The sequence below is a fragment of the Gymnoscopelus braueri genome (genome assembly GCF_963280865.1).
Source record: "Gymnoscopelus braueri genome assembly, chromosome: 23".
NCBI classification, from domain to species: domain Eukaryota; kingdom Metazoa; phylum Chordata; class Actinopteri; order Myctophiformes; family Myctophidae; genus Gymnoscopelus; species Gymnoscopelus braueri.
Genome location: NC_137625.1, coordinates 41,857,197 through 41,871,503, shown reverse-complemented (window position 1 = coordinate 41,871,503; position 14,307 = coordinate 41,857,197). Strand labels below are relative to the sequence as shown.

Here is a 14,307-nt window from a genome sequence, read left to right as displayed (position 1 = left end):
TTGTGTGGGTCCTTGACATGAGACAGTTTTAGAACCACTGATATTATAGCAACATACGTTAAATTAGGATTTAGAAGACATTTATGGAATCCCCCAGAAACAAAGATTTGAGTTACAAATGTTCGCTTTAAAAATATATATTCAAAGATTTGCACACATTTTCACAATTTAAAAAAAAATAGCAGATCTACAAGCTCACAGCACACATAGATATACAAGCTATGAGCTTGTATATCTGCTATTTTTGAATAGCCAAAAGTATAAAATAATGGTTAAGGCTAAAAATCTAAAATGACACAGTATGCGTTCCGGGTCTTAATGGGTTAAGGACAGCAGTGAGTTTACCTTCACAGTTCCTGCCATCATTGGAGAGTTTGAAGCCTGTGGTACAGCTACAGTGGTAGGATCCCTCCGTGTTCTCACACTTGTGGGCACAGAGTCGTCCTGGATAATGCCGGCACTCATTGATATCTGGAACACATGATACGGCAGTTAACAGCAGCCCATATAGATAGAAAAGATAGAAAAATTATGATAATCAAATAAGATAGAAAACAATGATTCAGCATCATTCGTTCACTTATTTCTATACACCCCGACGGCTGGAATCAGCTCACGATGGCCAATGATGCAGATGTACTCAAAGGGTAACTATTAAATGTTTATAATTGTGAAACGCTGTGCTTTGAGTCCATATATATAACATAATGTAATGTGGTTCATCAGTGACCTAAGTGGGGCATATCAGGCAACTGGCAAAATATGAATTAGTAGGCTAATTTAACAGATAATTCTCTCTCAGAGTTCAATTAAAGCAGCACTATGTAACTTTTTTAACAACTATATGGCATAATATGTACCACACGATTATAAAGTTATATGTTTAAGCACTAACAATCATCCTTCCATAAATGTATAGACTCAGGGGGGTCCCTGCTAGGGGCTTGACTGTATTACTATGTATAGACTCAGGGGGGTCCCTACTAGAGGCTTGATTGTGTTACTAATATGTATAGGGGAGACAATAAAAGACATGGTTATAATACTGGACAGGCACTAAATGGTCACTTTACTTTACCTCTGCCCAGAATCAATGCACTTAAGAGAACAGTAATGTACAGAGCCATTGCATACTGGGATGTGCTCCCCCCCCCACATTTGACTCTATATATTTGGTTTAAAAAAGAAACTTAAGGAAGCAATAATCAGAAAGGAAATTTGATTAGATTAGGTTGTTATTATTTTTGGACAGGCAAACCTGTTTTATTTTACTGTTAATGTAAATGTTGTTCTCTAAGTTGTTTTTGTTTTTGTTCACTAACATTGATTATGTTGTACTGCATTTTATGATTTGTATTGTGATGTTTTTTTTGCCTGGACCCAAGGAAGAATAGTCTCCTCTACGGTGTAGAGTAGACTAATGGGGATCCTTAATAAACAATAAATAAACAATGAGTTTCATCCTGGCATTTGCCAAGGCACCAGGGCAGAACTGCCAGTCAAAGCGAAGACTGGCCAATCACAGCGCGTGCTCGCCAGATATGCTTGCAAAGACTCTGCCATGTTATTTGTGTCCAAAGTGGCCACTGATACCCCAAACTACGTACAGTAGTGCTGCTTTAACACTCAGGATTTCACAGTGTAACATCTGTCCAGGCTGAGACCTGATGCATGTAAAGAAACGTTTGCAACCTTTTGCAACAAAGCGATCCATCTACAAAAGTACATGTTGATCATAAGTAATGATGACCTTCACACAGCTTCATGTGGCTGTTGAAGACGAATCCGGCTCTACATTCACAGCGGTACGTCCCTATGAGGTTCACACAGCCATGACCCCCACAGGCGTCACCTACACGACACTCATCTACGTCTGGAGAGAGAGAGAGACAGAGAGAGAGACAGAGAGAGAGACAGAGAGAGAGACAGAGAGAGAGATACAAAGGAAAAGAGACGATAAGAGGGAAGCCAGTGGAGACAGACATCAACTTGATTACTTCATTACTGTATTTAGTAATAAGAAATGTTAATAATAATAATAAGAAGAAATAATGTTAATAGTAATAAGACATGTTTTCCCCCATTCTCCTCTTTAGTATTACATTATTTAGTTTAATTGTTTTATTTATTAATCTATTTTTGTATATTGTTTTAATTTCTTCTAAGGATGGGGTGACGAGTGTTAGTTGAATGTAGTGCACACATAATAATAATAATAATAATAATAATAATAATAATAATAATAATAATAATAATAATAATACAATTAATAGAGAGCTAGAATATAAATAATAACAATTAACAAGATGAAGTAACACAATTATTATGACAAAAAAGCTACTGTTCTTGGTTCATAACAGCAGCTACCTTCACAGCGCGTGGCGTCGTCGATCAGACGGTATCCTCGACCACAGGTGACGGTGTTCTTCAGACAGGTGTACGACCCCATCGTGTTGATGCACGTCTGGCCGGGCCGACACGGACTGGTCTGAGCCACACACTCGTTAATATCTGTCAGGTCCAATATAACACATAATAACACTAATGGATATCTTATGACATTACAAGGACAGAAACAAACTAATTCATAGCCTGTGAGAAGAAATAACTATGGTGCATTTAAAGGACTAGAGAGTCTATATAAGCAATTTCGTAATTGCAGGTACATGAACATATATAAACATTTTCCCATTAGCGGATTCATTTTTAGATGTTGCCTGTTTACATTTTCCCCAAAGTCCTGAAAACGTTACAGAACTTCCCTGAATAATAGCATCATCATTGTTCGGTTAATAAGACACACACAGACCCGTCATAGGTGGCAAGCCCTTTTGAGGAGCCACACCATAGAAATATTCACAAGATGAGAAAAATATTCAGGTGAGTGACTTCATCAGCCTATGGCAACGGACCAATGAAATTTGGTGCTGATCGTGTAGTGATTTTTAAGATTAGCAGCGGACACACAGACAGACATTAATTAACATGGGGCTAAAATGTAATCTCCCCCTGCCTTGGGCCTGGTGGAGATGATATAATGCTGGATAGCTTGGTCGAACGTGTGACACCAAACTCACCGATACAGCTGCCGATTGCATCCTGAATGAAGCCGCCTCCACAGCGCTCCTTAGGGTGACAACGGAACGAACCTGGTGTGTTGTTGCATACAAAGCTGTCTCCACAGTAATGAGTCCCAAATGCACACTCATCAATGTCTGCTCAGGGACACACACACACACACACACACACACACACACACACACAATCTAAAACACAATTGTATACAATATAGAGGGGGTCCCTGCTTCATCTCTCTCTCAGCTAGGGGGTCCTTGGCCTGAAAACGTTGAAGACCCCTGCACTAGTCAGTTAGGACCGAAAACCAGGCTTTCCGCAGTGTGGAAAGCCTGGTGACACGACATATCTACACGGGTTTGCCGAAAATAGCCGATCAACAAGCTCGAAAACAACGCATCGAATCGCGATGCGTTGTGAGCTGGTATATAGATCTGCTGTTTTTGGCGAGCAGTGCAGAGTCGACGTCGGGGCAGCGAGACTACCTTGACATTGGTTGTCGTCGGTGAGCTGGTAGCCGGTCCCGCAGCTGGTCTTCCTCTGACAGCGATACGACCCCTCTGTGTTGATGCACGCCTGACCCAGGACACAGACATGAGCACCGTTCAGACACTCATTCACATCTGTGGAGAGAAACACGGACAGAGGACAATGTAGTGTGACCCAAGCCAAGGCAAGAGCGTCAATATCTTTGTGTTGTGCACTTTGTGTAACATTTCTTATTTGCAGTGGTGTGTAACTAAGTAACTAAGTACATTTACTGAAGTACTGTACTTAAGTCATTTTTGGGGGTATTTTTTACTTAACTGGAGTATTTTTAATTTGCTGTACTTTTACTTCTACTCCACTACATCTGAGAGGCAAATATTATACTTATATGTCACGATGCGACACATTGTGAGCTTGTAGATCTGCTATTTTTATATCTGAGAGGATGCTAAGATTCAACATTTGAAAACGGGAAAATGTGACATTCTACATAATGAGTACTTTCTACTTTGGAACTTTAAGTACATTTTGATAAAAAATACTTTTGTACTTTTAATCAAGTCAATTCTGAATTTCTGACTTTTACTTGGAACAGAGTATTTCTACATTGCAGTATTGATACTTTTACTTAAAGGTATGGTAAGTGATTTGCTTTGGTTAAAATAAGTGTTAAATAGCTTTATATTCTGATAGTACTCATTGCCATAGAGATAGATTAAACAAGTGAAATTGGAAGTGATGACACTAAGAAATGAGCAGACAAAATTGGAACTGGAACACTATACAAATTAAGCTTAAAAATGGGTACTTTCTCCTGATTGGCTGAGATTTTGACACCTACCGAAAAATGTATTTTCTGTTTATTAAAGAGCTGGAGAGACGGGGAGACTCCTGTTACTGAACAAACACTCTATAGCAATGATTACTATCAGAATATAGTATTTTAACCTTTTAACAAAATACTTTTTGTTTTAACCAAAAAATATCACTTACCCTACCTTTAAGTAAAAAATGTGAGTAGGCCTACTTTTCCCACCACTGGTTATTTGTGCAACTGTAGGAGTTAACAGTGACAAGGCACTATAGAATACACAGGGAATTGGGTACTAGCACAACAGCTAAATTGGGGGGAAAAAGAAGAAGTAGGGAAAGAAATAGAAGGATTAGTATGATTCCTTGTGTGACTTGAGCGTTTACCTCCACAGGTCACCCCGTCTGTTTTCAGCTGATAGCCGCGGCGGCAAGCGCACGCACCACTCACACAGAGCTGGGAACAATTGTGTTCTGTAAAGAAACGATGAACACGTCACCTTACAGCACCATAAAATCCTATATATAACCTTTATTTAACCAGTAAAAATACTGTGAGATTACGTCTCTTTTCCATGCATAAAAACAGACCATACAAGACAAAACTCCATAAAACAAACATACATACTGACTATCAAACACCGGTTCTCAACGTGGGGTTCAGGGACCACCAGGGGTCCTTGAGGACTGGTCTGTAACTCAGATAGTTACCCTTACGGGTCCATTTGGTTCCATTTGTACACACTACTGAGGATTTTACAGCGTAGCGTAGTTTGGGTTTCCAGGGATAAGAATCATATCGAATGAGGGTCCGTGGCCTAACTAATTCACATGAGGCACAGATAATTGACTGATGAGAGAAAACCTAGCAGGGTGTTTTGTTGCACAGGGCTATAGTTGACTATAAGCCTCTTAGGACACATTAGCAGGAAAGAGATTAAATAATGATGTTATGAAGGCGCCAAACCTTGACAGAAGTCCTTTTCCTTCTCTGTCAGTGTGGTCACATCAGTTGAAGTGACATTGCTTGAAGTGACAGAGCGTGAAGTGACATCACTTGAAGAAGTTATATCTGTTGTCACTGGAGCTGTGAAAGAAATACAATCAAATACTGCATTTCTAAAGTACAGCATACTGTACCCAACTCCCTAAAGACAACATGTCCTGCAGTTCACAAATGTCCTGCAGTTCACAAATGTTAATTTCGTTTTCTCTCTATTCTGTGCCAAAAGCTTTAAGCCACAACAAAGCACCAGTTGGTCTTAAGTGAGTCACCATTTGGCAAGGTGGTGTACTGAGCTGACACTGTTGAATATCCCTGCCTGTCTACAGCTGCTATTCTCTAGGTCAGGGTCGCCCAAACTTTTGAGCTCTAGACACAAAAGATAAACTTACAAAAATGCGTTATGAATTAGGTTTCGTAAGCCCTATTTAATAGTGAACGCAGAGCAACTCATTGAGCTTGCAGAGCTGCTATTTTCGCTATTTCGTACAGTTTTGTTTTTCCTGAAATTCTTTAGAAAAATATTATGCTATGCTAATAAATATCTAAATATCATGTACTGTGTATACCTGCTTTCACACACGCTAACTGTATGTATATGTTACAGGGAGATTGGAGAAAGCACGCTCGTTTTTACCACCCAACCAGCAATTCTGTAGAAACAGCACTAGAGGGAGCCACGAGCCAGGCTTCCAAACTAAAGTGCACACACATATATGGCCGCGACCACACACACACGCGCGCGCATGCACACGCGCACGCGCTCATGCTTTCAATTTAGAAACAACACTAGAGGGAGCCACGAGCCAGGCTTCCCAACTAAAGTGCACACACACACACACACACACACACACGCACGCATGCGCAAGCCGGGATTTTTTCTTCAATTTGGTTTATTGAAAGCATGACTGTTAAGATACTTTTATTGTGTTCTGGCTTTTGTTTTAGTTTCTCCCTGACGCACGCACGCACGCACGCACGCACGCACACACACACACACACACACACACACACACACACACACACACACACACACACACACACACACACACACACACACACACAGTGATCCATGAAATGAAAATAACTATTCTGTCCCTATCGGTTCACAACTCGGACGGCGCTGATTCGACTAGCAGAGCATCGGCCGGTCAGCACGGGCACTCGCGCCTGGAGGCGCGAGTGCCCTTGCCCTTGCCCTTGCCTCTCCTCGGCCTCAAGCTCTGCTGAGTCGGCACACCTCCGTCATGGACAATAACTATTATCATGCGTGAGTGTGAACGCGTGTTCAGCGTTCCCCTAGCGTAGCTTCCTGGTTGCTACGTGGGGGAGAACAACAAAAGACAGGTCCGCGTCGCATCAAAGCCCCGCCTCGCCCCGAAGCCCTGTGCCTAAAAACGAGCGCTCTGTCTTCAATCTCCCTGGTTCTCCAATCTCCCTGTGACATATACATCTTCCTGTTTTCTATATCGTTGCTCTCACTCTACCTTTGTAGGCTTTAGGCGACACAGCGGGGGGCTTTATTTTTGGGGGGCGGGTGTTACCTTGAGTGATGGGCGTGGCTTCCTCCGTGCTGTTTTTCCCGCAGCAGGTCTCAGCTGCGTGCGCACACTGTTTCCCCAGAGACAGACCCAGCTCACAGCTCTGACCCTGGCCCACTGCCATCAGCCCCAGGACGCAACAGTCACAACACGTCTACAGGACAGACAGAGAGAGACACAAGGAGGGGGGGGGGGGTAGGGAGGGAGGTAGGGAAGGAGGGAAGGAGGGAGGTAGGGAAGGAGGGAGGGAAGGAGGGAGGGAGGGAGGGAAGGAGGAAAGGAAGGAAGGAAAGGAAGGAAGGAAGGAAGGAAGGAAGGAAGGAAGGAAGGAAGGAAGGAAGGAAGGAAGGAAGGAAGGAAGGAAGGAAGGAAGGAAGGAAGGAAGGACGGAAGGACGGACGGACGGACGGACGGAAGAAACAAACAAACAAACAAACAAACAAACACACAAATAAACAAACAAGAGAAAGAGATAATTTACAACAACAAAAAAAAAAAGCTACAGACGGTACAGAATCTTAGCATCCTCTCAGATATAAATTCTGGCAATAATGATTGAACTTATTTTCTTATCTTGAAAGTGATAAAAGTAAATGTTTAAAGGAATAGTTCACCCAATAAATTACTTATTTCCAATCAATTACACACACCATGAAGCCTTAAATGAATGGAGATTTTTTGGTTTTCCTGAGCAATTAATTTGATGACCGGGTGTATTTCCGGTAGGAGACTCAAAGTGTCAACTTTGAGTCTCCTACTGGAGACATTAGCATCTTTCCGCCGGTCATGAAATTATTGGCTCATGAATGCAACAAAAACTAAAAAAAGTCTAAATGATAGAAAATAAGAAATGTTTTGAGTGAACTTTTTAAATGAAGAATGTCTGAATTATGTGTCAGGAGGGCTGCAATGTTTTCTGCACACTAGACTGCTTGTGTGAGATAATCATTATGAAAGTAGCACACTAAAGAGCAGACTGAAACCTTATTGTAAAATGTTCTGTTGAAACTACATGTGCATAAAGTGTATAGTGTTTTCCAGGCTGTAGAATGCCCACCTTGGAGAGCCGCGTTTCCCAGGGGACTCCTTGGAAGAAGGGCCTGTCACAGGTCCCCTGCTCTTTGGCCATGTCTATGCCATTGCTGCAGAGACGGTCTATAACCACCGCCGCACAGCACTGCTCCTGTGCTATCCTGCAACGGTCACGGCAGAGGGTTTAGCAATGGAAACCGGTGGTGGAAAAAGTACTCAATGTTTTATGTTTTACTTAAGTAAAAGTATCAATACTGCAATGTAGAACTAAGTAAAAGCACGGAATTCAAAATCTACTTGAGTAAAAGTACAAAGGTATTGGTATCAAAATGTACTTAAAGTACCAAAAGGAAAAAGTACTCATCATGCAGAATGTCCCATTTCACAAGTTTTCAAATGTATAAAATGTATGAAAATCTTTTGAAAATAGCCGATCTACAAGCTCACAATGCGTCGCATCGCGACGCATTGTGAGCTTGTAGATCGGCTATTTTCAAATAGCCAAAGTTTAAATAGGGCTGAAGTGATTAATGTATATTTTGTAATAATGATCTAAATATATAAAGTAACTAAAATTTTAAAAATAAAAGTAGTAAAAGTACAATATTTGTCTCTGAGATGTAGTGGAGTAGAAGTAAAAGTATAGAAATTTGAAAATACTCCAGTAAAGTAAAAGTACCTCACAATTTTACTTAAGTACAGTAAGTATTTGTACTTAGTTACTTTCCACCACTGATGGAAACCCAAGGTGATTCTGCTGCGGTGGTGGAAGAAGTACTCCTATTTTCTCTTAACTAAAAGTAGCAACACATCAATGTAGAAATACTGTACGAAAGTAAAAGTACTGTATTCAAAATGTTACTTGAGTGAGTAACAATGTAAAAGCGACACGCAAGTATTAGCATCAAAATATACTTAAAGTGCCAAAAAGTTAAAGTATTCAAAATCTTTAGAAAATACAAAAGTTTGCTTTCTAGAACCGAGATACGTGGACTATTGACCTGTCAATCATTGGCTGGTATGTGACATGGAGAGAGATATGTACTGTATACTATATATGGGCGCTGTCGGACCTTGTATGTCCAAAATTGTTTCATTTAAAGAAATGGAAAAATAAGCTGTTCCAATGGATCCAATGTAGTTATTAATACTTCACTCATTGGTTGGATATTTATAAAACCCACTGACAGACTTAATCACTTAATCAACTAGAATCCTTTTATTTATAATAATAATAATAATAATAATAATTATAATAATAATAATTATAAATAATATAAATAATAATTATTAAAAAAAAAAAATATATATATATATATATATATATATATATATATATATATATATATATATAAAATAATATATATATACATATATACATAATCATATATATATATATATACACACACACACACGCAGTATTTCTTTCATTCCCTTTTACAAACACCTCTCATTCCTGTCTCCACCTCAGCACACGCCTCCACCACCAGCGTCCATATGTTGTCCAGGTGTTGCGGTACTCTATATCTGCATCAATCACCACCTCTGTGTTCTTTCAGTCAGACAGGGGCCCTTTGGGTGTTAAAGTGCTCCAGGGGGGGGGCACTTAACTCCTTGTACTTTGCTATGTAGTTAGTTAGTTAGTATGTGTAAATCCTCCCCTGTAGCCAGGACAGGTGGTGGGGGCTCAGGTTGAGACTGAGGACTGAGGGGGCGGAATGATCAGCGGCCTTCAGCCCCCAAGGGTATTTCCCTGCTTTTAAAGATGTCATCACCAACTCACACACACACACACACACACACACACACACACACACACACACACACACACACACACACACACACACACACACACACACACACACACACACACACACACACACACACACACACACACACACACACACACAAAAGCAAAGGTTTACGCCACTAACTACAAACCACTGGGCTGTGATTTCTTGTTGTGTACTTACTGCTTCAGTAAGGAAATTAACTTCCTATATCATGCATTTGAAAGGCAATGTAAAACACGCTGTATTGTTGTAAACCTGTGTAACTCAATGGATAGAGCACTGGACCTATCGCCATGATCGCCATGATCACCTTTGCCGTACAGAATATAAGTCAATGGGTGGTTAGGTGTTATGAGCCTATATCCATTATCCTGGGTCCCCCATGCTAAAAACATACACTCATAGTAGGTGTAAGGTGCTTCTACAAGTAGCATACACTGATCTCAAAGTGAGATCCCCCCAAAATGTGTTAATATAGCATTAAAATCCGTTCAACCACTTTAAACCTATACATCAGCTATCTGAAAATAACTGATCTTCAAGCTCACAGCGCGTCATGATGTGACACGTTATGAGCTTGTAGATGTGCTGTTTGTTTTTTGTTTTTAAACTTGAAAATGGCGAAAACAACACTTGTATGGGGGTCCCGACTCCCTGGCACAAAATATTTTCAGATGGGGGTCCGCGGTCAAATACATTTTAAATTGGGAGTCCTTGACATGAAAATATTTGAGAACCACTGGCCAGTGGTGTAAAGTAAGATTTACTCAAGTACTGTACTTAAGTGGTATTTTTACTTTACTGGAGTATTTCCAATTTTCTGTACTTTTACTTCTACTCCACAACATCTCAGAGGCAAATATTATACTTTAACTCCACTACAATTATTTGACAACTTTAGTTACTAGTTACTTTATAGAATTTGATTATTATTACAAAACATACATTAACCACTTCAGCCCTATATACATTTTGGCCATTTGAAAATAGCCGATCTACAAGCTCACAAAGCTCGCCATGCAACGACGCATTGTGAGCTTGTAGGTCTGCCATTTTCAAATGATTTTTATACATTTGAAAACTTGTGAAATGGGACATTCTGCATAATGAGTACTTTCTGCTTTTGGTACTTTAAGTACATTTTGATACGAATACTTTTGTACTTTTACTCGAGTAAATTTTGAAATTCCGGACTTTTACTTGTAGCACAGTATTTCTACATTGCAAGTATTGATACTTTTACTTAAGTAAAAGATTGTAATACTTTTTCCACCGCTGCATATATATACATATACATTACATATTGCAGCGTCAAATAATTTGACAAGGGGCCTCCCCACACCACAAGGCCCCGGGCCCCGTGGTGGAGGAGGTAAGGAACCAGGTGTGTGCTGACCTGCAGATATGTGAGGAGGAGAACAGGGGGATGATTGCACAGTCTTGTCCTCCCAGGGCCCGGTCCCTCCCATCCTCACAGCACTCCTTTAATGTTGGCTCCTGGATCTCTGCAAAGGCCCACAGAATACAATACGTGGAGATATATGGGATACCAAATAGATAACAGTTGGAGCCTATAATAATAATTAAAAAAAAAAACATAATACTACTACTAATTTAACCACTTAAACCCCATATGGGTAACTGGAGTCCCTCAGGGCTCAGTTGCGTGGTGTTGTGAGCTTGTAGATCTGCTATTTTCAGCGAAAGCTTTCCCCACAACACCGATCGATGCTGGGGTCTAAGTGGATAATAATAATATAATTTATTGTTTTCTCTTTAACGAAAACAGGGTAGAAGCCATATTATACAAAACCAAATATTCCATAATGTCTTCATGGTATTTTTTGCTCAGAGAAAACTTAAAACATAATATTTGTTTCAATATACCAAATGGAAGTACAAATACATTTCTAGACAATTTTGCTTGGCTTTTGCTTGGCTTGTGAAATATAAAAAGATTCTTACAAATCTTACTAACTTATGTGCATTTGCTGATCTGACTTGTTTCTGTTTTCCTTAAAAATAAATAAAAAAATGGATTAAATATATATATATATATATCTTACTAACTTACCTTGTCCAATCACAAGTCTGTATAAGGAAAAACATAATAATATCCAAAGTTCCATTTAAACTGTAGTGTATTGTGTGTTCTCTGTAGGATCCTCTCACTGAGCAGGCTGTCATTAACAGAGAGGTGGAGAAACACACTCACTGACTACACACTACACTATTGCCAGGTTTTGAGAGAGAAACAAGCAACCAGGTCTATGAAAAAAAACCCAAAAGAAGTGACTTAGGCCACATGAGCAATTCACATCTATATTCAGCTATTTGAGAATAGACGATCTACAATAGACCAGAATAGACGATCTACAATCTCGCAACGCGATTCAAAACAATCTTGGGGAATAAAGTGATTTAATTTTTTTATACTAGTAAAAAAAAAAAAAAAACTGGGTCCCTTGCAGAAAACATTTTTCAGATGGGGGTCTGTGTGGACAAATACATATTAATTTGGGGGTCCTTGACATGACAAAGTTTGAAAGCCACAGCCACTGGTTTAAACAACATTAGGAAACAAGCCCAAGTATCCACAACCACCAACATTTATAAGCAACTTTGCAGAACAAGCCCAAGGTCGCTTATAATAAGCGGACATGGCAACGCTACTACAAACACAACTTCATTCATACTGGTCTGTAAGAGCCTAATTTATCATCTGTCGCACCACGGTGTCGCGCACCCAAAATAGCAGACCCACAAGCTCACATGGCGAATCCTCCGCGAAGCCGTGTGAGCTTGTAAGTCTGCTATTTTAGACGCGGGACACACACCGTTGTGCGGCGAAGCATAAACCAGGCTCAAAGTTAACCGTCGAGAACAAGTCTAACTTCCGGTAACGGATTTCAAACTAAAAGTATGTTTTCTTCTTTTTTGTGATCAAAACTAACAAAAAAAAAGTAAGATAAACAAGTCACTAAGAGTAGGCCACTCTGAATAGGTCCCAAAGTAAATATTAACAAATGCAAATGGGTCAAAACCGTTTCCCAAACGGTGGGTCGTGGACACATTGTTATGGCTTGCGAGTAATTATAAATGTTTTTAAATAGAGATAACAAGAATTTCTAACATTTTTCTAAATAACTTCATACAGTATATGAAAAATAATAATAAAAGAAACCTTTAAGGAGTAGCCTAGTGAAAATAGCTGATCAACAAGCTCAAGTGTCACATTGCAACACGTTGTGCGCCTGTAGACCTGCAACTTTCACTAGTTTGGGTCCCGGAAAGACACCAAATTCCCCTAGCTGGAAACCACTGGTCGAAGCCAATAGACATTTTGAAGATCTAAAAACTAACAAGAAGTTTGGTGTTGGATGCGGCTCAATAAATAATCCATTAAGAACACTCCATCTATCTTTAATTAAGATACAACTCCATCTAATTTAATGGCCCCCTGAGCAACATCATGATAGTTTTCATCGCAATACCCAATTAAATGTTTATTTTTTTGTAAAAAAAATCTAATTCCATGCTTTTATTTTGGAAGCAATGACTGGGTAATATTGTTGGTTAGCTGTGGTGATTTTGCCAACTCTGAGTCAATGATAGATCTTTAGACAAGTAGCGCCATTTGTCAGGCACTGTTGGCAGTTGATAACATTCCACTTCTATCTTTGTATTTGGGGTAGTTGTGATAAGAGACTTACTGATCAAAGACTTATCTGTGAAAATACAATCAGGGCATAGAGAACGCCACAGTTCACTAAAAATAATGTTGTCAGCGACGTAGACTGACGACTGTTGGTGGGTCTCATGTAATTACTTGTTACTACTTGGTCATGGCGTTTGTTAGAAGCCCTGCCCTGATCAAAGTTCACAACACAAAAAAACACCACCAGAGCAATGCAGGAGCATTTGTTTTATATTATCCTCACAATTGAGCAGTGTCATTTTTCTAAATGTAATTTGTCCAAAACCCATGTAGGACGTGATTCTATACACAAACTATGTCCCATTTCCATCAGCCTCATCCGTTACACATTCAACTAAAATAACATTAAATCACAATAAAACATAAATAGACCTGTCCATCTGATTATAACTCAAGGAAATGGTTAAAGTGAACTACATATCTATAAACATAATATAGTATGGAGACACGATAAATATTATTGCATGCATTAACTAATAGGAAAGTGTTTTCATGATTCTGAATGTGGCTCTGGGAGCTACAGTACATCGCAATGATGTTATGTACAAGAGTTGACATGATGAATTTAAGATACATGATAAAAGGACATTGGATCCTCATGAGATGTCATCTGTGTGCTTTCTGTAGTCATCAGAAAAAAGAACCTTATGTTACAGTATAATTGAAACCTTTGCCAGGTCCAAAACAAAGCAATGTGTGTTATACTGCGGCTGTTGTGCACTATAACACAGGACAGTTTTAGTATTGCAGTATCGTGTTTCCTATTGCAAATTATAGAGGACAAACATAATTGTCTTGATTGCAGCAACTAATGTCCCCTTGTTGTTGGCAAGGGGCCATTTTGGT

At 39.6% G+C, this 14,307-nt stretch overlaps 1 protein-coding gene across 1 annotated transcript in view; it reads right to left on the bottom strand.

Annotated features, from left to right (window-relative positions):
* Positions 1–13,590, bottom strand: part of LOC308079666 (fibulin-1-like) — a gene marked incomplete at both ends in the record, with an annotated part of 29,327 nt that extends 15,737 nt beyond the window's left edge. The window contains 11 exons of the mRNA XM_080421217.1: positions 346–471; positions 1,751–1,873; positions 2,368–2,511; positions 3,078–3,215; positions 3,561–3,698; positions 4,762–4,848; positions 6,922–7,072; positions 7,976–8,111; positions 11,086–11,248; positions 11,916–11,923; positions 13,583–13,590. Coding sequence (XP_080277343.1) covers positions 346–471; positions 1,751–1,873; positions 2,368–2,511; positions 3,078–3,215; positions 3,561–3,698; positions 4,762–4,848; positions 6,922–7,072; positions 7,976–8,111; positions 11,086–11,248; positions 11,916–11,923; positions 13,583–13,590 — 1,222 coding nt within the window. The remainder of the gene's footprint in view (positions 1–345; positions 472–1,750; positions 1,874–2,367; positions 2,512–3,077; positions 3,216–3,560; positions 3,699–4,761; positions 4,849–6,921; positions 7,073–7,975; positions 8,112–11,085; positions 11,249–11,915; positions 11,924–13,582) is intronic.
* Positions 13,591–14,307: the final 717 nt, after the last annotated feature.